The 5,934-nt window shown below is 30.0% G+C and overlaps 1 protein-coding gene across 1 annotated transcript in view; it reads right to left on the bottom strand.

The window, feature by feature from the left end:
* The window catches only part of Phum_PHUM160610 (zinc finger protein, putative), a gene marked incomplete at both ends in the record, with an annotated part of 7,856 nt that extends 3,298 nt beyond the window's left edge, over positions 1–4,558 (bottom strand). The window contains 11 exons of the mRNA XM_002424859.1: positions 526–671; positions 772–1,022; positions 1,270–1,444; positions 1,571–1,815; positions 2,007–2,261; positions 2,365–2,494; positions 2,592–2,764; positions 2,857–3,162; positions 3,725–3,907; positions 4,048–4,329; positions 4,490–4,558. Coding sequence (XP_002424904.1) covers positions 526–671; positions 772–1,022; positions 1,270–1,444; positions 1,571–1,815; positions 2,007–2,261; positions 2,365–2,494; positions 2,592–2,764; positions 2,857–3,162; positions 3,725–3,907; positions 4,048–4,329; positions 4,490–4,558 — 2,215 coding nt within the window. The remainder of the gene's footprint in view (positions 1–525; positions 672–771; positions 1,023–1,269; positions 1,445–1,570; positions 1,816–2,006; positions 2,262–2,364; positions 2,495–2,591; positions 2,765–2,856; positions 3,163–3,724; positions 3,908–4,047; positions 4,330–4,489) is intronic.
* Between the last annotated feature and the right edge of the window lie 1,376 nt (positions 4,559–5,934).

Here is a 5,934-nt window from a genome sequence, read left to right as displayed (position 1 = left end):
AAAAAAAAAAAAAGTACTAAACAAATACAAAATTTAGACAGACTGTTCGAAGGTTAAAAATTATAATAATCGGCATTTATTATTTAAATATTTGCAAAAAAAGACAATTAATTACAGGACGGTAATTTAAATAATTAAAAGTATAAATTACTAATAAAAAAAAAAAAAAAAAAAAATTTCAAGCAAAATGAAATAAAAATAATCAAATAAAAGATGGGCACCCGTACATTGCCTTCTAAAAAAAATTATGTATACGTAAGTAATTCAATTACTAAATTGAAATTAAAAAGCCTAACTAAAGCAAAAGATTATACAAGTAACAAATTTCTAATAAATTTTTAAAAAAAGAAAAAAAAGAAGAAGAAAAATAACAGAATGCCATTTGCTTTAAAAATAAAAATTATAGCGCTTTCTCGATTATTAGAAAACAAAAATGGAAATGCCAACGTTTTTCTTTTTTTTTTTTTTTTTTTTCAATGGAAAATGCAAGAATTTAAATATTCTACTAAATTTTTAATGGATTACCTGTGTGTTGTCTGACGTGATTAACTAAGTGATCCTTTCTAGTAAATGCTTTTGGGCAGTATTCGCATCGAAATGGAGTCTCACCCGTATGTTGTCTCACGTGATTAATGAGATGTTCTTTTCTTGTAAAAGACTTGCTGCAATACCTGAATTTAGTAATAATAAAAACAAATGCTTAAAAATAATTTTTTTTTTTTTTGTTTTCGCGTCTCGAAAACTTAAACAAAAAAGTATGGTGGTACGCACCCGCATCTATGCGGAGATTCACCAGTATGTTGACGAACGTGGTTTAATAAATGCTCTTTTCGCGTGAAAGTTTTCGAACAAAAATCGCATCTATGGGGAGTTTCTCCTGTGTGCCACATAATGTGATTTGTAAAATGTTCCTTTCTTGTAAAAGCTTTCCCGCAAATTTCACAACGAAAAGGAGTGTCATTCGTGTGTGAACGCATGTGATTAGCTAAATGCTCCTTTCGCGTATATTTTTTTCCGCAAACCTAAAATGGCAAATAAAAATAATTAAATATTTTAATAACTTAAAGTGCTTTTTTTTTTTTTCATCGAACTACGTCATATCAACCATCTTAGGAGGCAAGCATATTTTACGATTCGTAAGATTTTTAAATTCCGTATGAGATTTTTTTTTTAAGAAGGCGAAATTAAAAATATATCGGAATAATATCCAAATCATAAAATATATATATATATAATTATTCCGAGTTCCGATTAGAATTTGAAACTTACGTGGCACGTATGAGGAGTTTCGCCAGTGTGCCACATAACGTGATTCATAAAATGTTCTTTTCTCGTAAAACTCTTCTTACATATATCACAACGATGGGGAGTTTCCCCTGTATGCTTTCGAACGTGATTAACCATATGCTCCTTACGCGTAAAGGTTTTATTGCAGTATTGACACCTAAAAATTAAATTAGGATTTCAACTGGCTTTCAACTAAATTCGCAATTTTTCTCAAGATATTTTTCGAGGAGAAATCGTTTGAAGAACGGTTTTTTTTTCTTATTTTCTTTATCTGTACACTCACCGATAGGGTGTCTCGCCTGTATGACATCTTATATGGTTATCTAAATGTTCTTTTCTAGCAAAACTTTTCGTGCATGTTGTGCACACGTAAGGTTTATCGGTTGCGTGACGCTTCATATGCCTTTCAAGGGATGGAGCGTTCGCAAACACGTGAAAACAAACGGAACAAGTAAACATGCTGCCTCCTAGATGGCACTTGCCATGACGAGTTAGTTCGGCAGAGCATGTAAAAGCCTTCCCGCAAACCTATTTTATAAAATTAAATTGGATTTTTAAGAAGAAGTACTGCCACGTGTGTAAAATTATATTTTTTATAAACTCTGATGGTTTGCCATTTTTAAAAATGAAATAATTGAACGAATTTCTATATCCTTTTTCTAATTATATAAGAAAGAAAAAAATCCCTTACAAAAAAAAAAAAAAATTGAAAATTTTACCTGACAAGTGAAAGGTTTTCTTTCTGCGTGATATCTTCGATGAACAATTAACTGATAGCGAAAAGGAAATATTTTGCAGCAGATATCACACGAATAAGGTCCCACAGATGTTGGACTGCTTGGAGCGGCAGTGACTGTTCCACTATTCTCCTGTACCTTGTTACCATTTTGTTGTACAGGAACCAAAGGATCAGTCGATAATTTACCAAATACTTCATGATATGCCAAAAGTTGATTGATATCTTCGACATTCACCTACAGAAAGTTTTGAGTAAAAAAAAAATTTAGAAATCAAATGAATGAGAAAAGTAAAAAAGAGCAATTAAAATCGGGAGTAATGCTTCTAAGGGCTTCACACCTTGTACATGCTCTGCACCATATCAGCATTAAGTAATGTTTTTGCAACATCTTGATCTGCAGTTATTTTAACTACTCCATCAGCAGTTCTAATATCCATCATGTGCCCTTTTACATCTTGCATGGGAAAACTAAAGAAATAAAAAAAAATGTTTTCATTTTGTATGTTTTTTTTTTTTTTTAATAAACTTGAACTGAATTTCTCTTTATTTTTTTTTAATTATATACCCGGTCATAATTAAACGATTATCTTTTACGTTGCATGCCATTTCTTTGTTTTCATCTTTTATATCTTGTGTCGAAATCATTTGACCAGAAAGTTTTATATCTGGACAATTTATATTTTCTTCTATATGACTGCTACTGTTGCCACTGGACTCCACCGAATGATGAGAAGAAACCTAACGGATTTTCAATGCATTTTTTTTTTATTCTGATTGATTTCTCAACAAAAAAAAAAAAAACGTAACAATTTAGATAAACCAAAGATTACTTGTTGCTGAGGTTGCCCTGACTGAGATGAGGGTTGTGGCTGTTGTGGTTGTTGTTGTTGTGGTTGTTGCTGTTGTTGTTGTGACTGTTGTTGTTGTTGAGATTGTTGCCCAGAAGACTGAGATTGATGTTGAGAAGATGAGGGCTGAGGTTGATGAATATTTATTTGCTGCTGAACTTGTTGACTTTGCCCTTGAGATTGAGACATTGTAGTATTTTGTTGATTGGATTGATGGCCTTGTTGATTTCCTTGTTGAATTTGAACACCGCTTACGTTTGGTATATCACACTGAACTTGACAGTGAACCTAAATGTTTAAAAATTATTGATTAACCTGCAGTCATTTTCCCTCTTGAACATTTTGCTTTAGTAAAAGCAGAATTTTGTGTTCTCAATCACACGCTTACTTTTCCCCCTGCCATTTTTTAATTCTAACTACAACGCTTACAGTTTTTTAAAAGAAGTCATAGTTAATTAGTTTGCAAATAATAAACTACAAATTTACACACAAGAAATATTCAATAAAATTTTTGATTTTTATTAACTTTTTACAATGCCATGTAAGCAGTCTATCATACTAATTACTTTTAAAAGGTTTATTTTATATTTATTTCACTTTTAAATTAAATATCTCCTCATTTAGAATTCATTGAAAATCACGCAAGGAACATAGAAAAAAAGTTGAAAAATAACTAAAATGTCTTACTTTATGTAATAGGTAGTTTAAAATAATAAACTAATTTTTATTTTATAAAAATTGTGCATTCTGTTTTAAATCGTCTAAATATTCTCTTCTAAACCAATAAAAATGAATTTTTTCCAATTGAAATTTTAACTATACGGAATGAAAATTAGGTAAAATTCTTCACCTGATTGTCACTGACTCTTTCTGTCACGCAAGTCCCTCTGTCCAATTTTGTTTCTTTTTCAGATTGATTAGACTGCTGGCCTTGTAAACTGACTTCCATATGCGAAGAAGAAGATACAGATGGAAGAGGTAAAGTTCCTACACCATTAGATGCAATAGAAGCTTGAACCGCACTCACTGGGATCTGCAGAAATATAACATACACCACCATAGAAAAGGGCCTACTTTTGGCAAAAACTTAGCAACGAACGGACTATGTGTATTTTTATTTCGGTGTTTAATAGTTTGGGCAGCAGAAAGTGACAAAAATAATTTAAGCGTCACCTGTGCTTGGGAATGAGTAGATTGGTGAAGCAATGTCATGCCTTCCATGGTTGTAGGTACAACTTGTTGACTAAGATCAATTTCTTGTTTTATATCCCCCACGCGACCTGGAGGATGATTAAGATACACCGCTTGAGGTATTGGACCCGGAAAGAGGTTTGTCAACACCCAATATTTTGCTACATTAGATAAAGCTACAGTACCAACGCGAAGGTCGGCAGCAGCTGCAGCCGCCGCAGCAGCAGCAGATCCAGATGGTCTTTGTAAAACTATATTACTTTCCTGTTAAAATAAATAACTTTCCTTCATTGATTTGCACTTTTATTTTATTAGCCTGATTTGTAGCTTTTTAAAAACAGCTTAAAAAAATATTAGAAGAAAGATTGGGAATGATATTAAAAAAAGGCAAATTGCAAGGTTTTTTAGGACAAAAAAAAAGTACCTCAGTTCCTGAACATGTTGAGGCACTTGATACAGATACTGACATGGCCGTAGCTTGCTCGCTATTCATTCTCTAGCACTTTCTGTTGTTTTCATTGTCATTTTTAATTTAAAAAAGTAACCAAGATGTGCATCTATTAATTCACTGAAAAAAGATAAGAGAAAACTCAATGTTAATTTTAAAAATTAACATAGTAAGATGTAGGTAACAAAAAAAAAGTACTATGCAGCATCACATTCTCGAAAGAAATTAAATGTTTAAAAATTATAAAATAAAAGAAATCGAACAGGATTGCCAATACATAAATAATGAAATCATAATAATTGAAAAAAAAAAAAGCTAAATTTCCACTTTAAATAAAAATAAAATTAGACTTTTAATTCTCTTTTTTATGATATGGGTAAAATATTTGGCAATTTGCAAAGACTTTACGGTATAAACTATTATATGATATCACCTTACGAGTTAAAACCATGGAAAGGGTTTGCAAACTCATTATACAGATCATTCTGCAATGATCTTCCCAGTTTAGCAATATTATTAGGTTTTGGATTGGTGTTCATTACATTTAGAAGTTGTGCACTTGAAGTACATGAGAAGACATTGCGAAAAAACCCAAAGGACTACAGATGTGATAAATAGAAAAAAATATTTTTAAAAGTTATTAATCGAAAAACACTAAATTGTAATTAATGGAAAACGCTTGAATATGTTCAGAAATTTCTTCAAACTTTAAAACGAGATTTGTAGAAATAGGAAAATAGGTTGGTAAGCTACGTTATGAGGCTTAAATAAAAATACAAACTTATATTTTTTTCAAATAAAATTTCAAATTTCCTTGCAACTATTATTTTATTAACTCTTTTATTTTTATTTTTAATAATTAAAGCCAATTACAATACAGTAAGCATGACATGCTTCAAAAGTAAATACAACAGGAATGCTTTTATAAAACCACACCTAATTCCATCGAGTAAGATATTTCAATAACTAAATAAATTATTTAAATAATTGGAAATGTTTAAATAAATTAGTTAGGTGGCATAATTGTATTTCTGTATGTATCGAATGTTTTAAAAATATTTAGCATTAAATTTTTGCTTATAAACGATTAAACACATAAAATAAATTTACAAATCCCTTCAATTATATTATTTACATATAATATATATATATATATTTGAATAAAATCATAATTTTATTAAATAAATAAAGTGTGTAAAAAATATACTATGACGTTAAATGAGAAACATTTAGAGCACAGACTATATATACAAAATCATTTGTTCCTCATTGAAAGTATTTACTCACCCTTAAACCAAAATAAGGCCATATATAAAAAAATTGATTAGAAAATTTCTACCGTATAGATAATTAATAAAATAGAGAGAAAAAAAAAAAAAAAAGTTAAATCAAAATCAAGCAAACAAATATATTTAGAAAAG

The sequence above is a fragment of the Pediculus humanus genome, genomic scaffold, assembly GCF_000006295.1.
Source record: "Pediculus humanus corporis 1103172107504 genomic scaffold, whole genome shotgun sequence".
NCBI lineage: Eukaryota > Metazoa > Arthropoda > Insecta > Psocodea > Pediculidae > Pediculus > Pediculus humanus.
The sequence above is the reverse complement of the archived record's forward strand: the minus strand, read 5'-3'. Positions and strand labels throughout refer to the sequence as shown.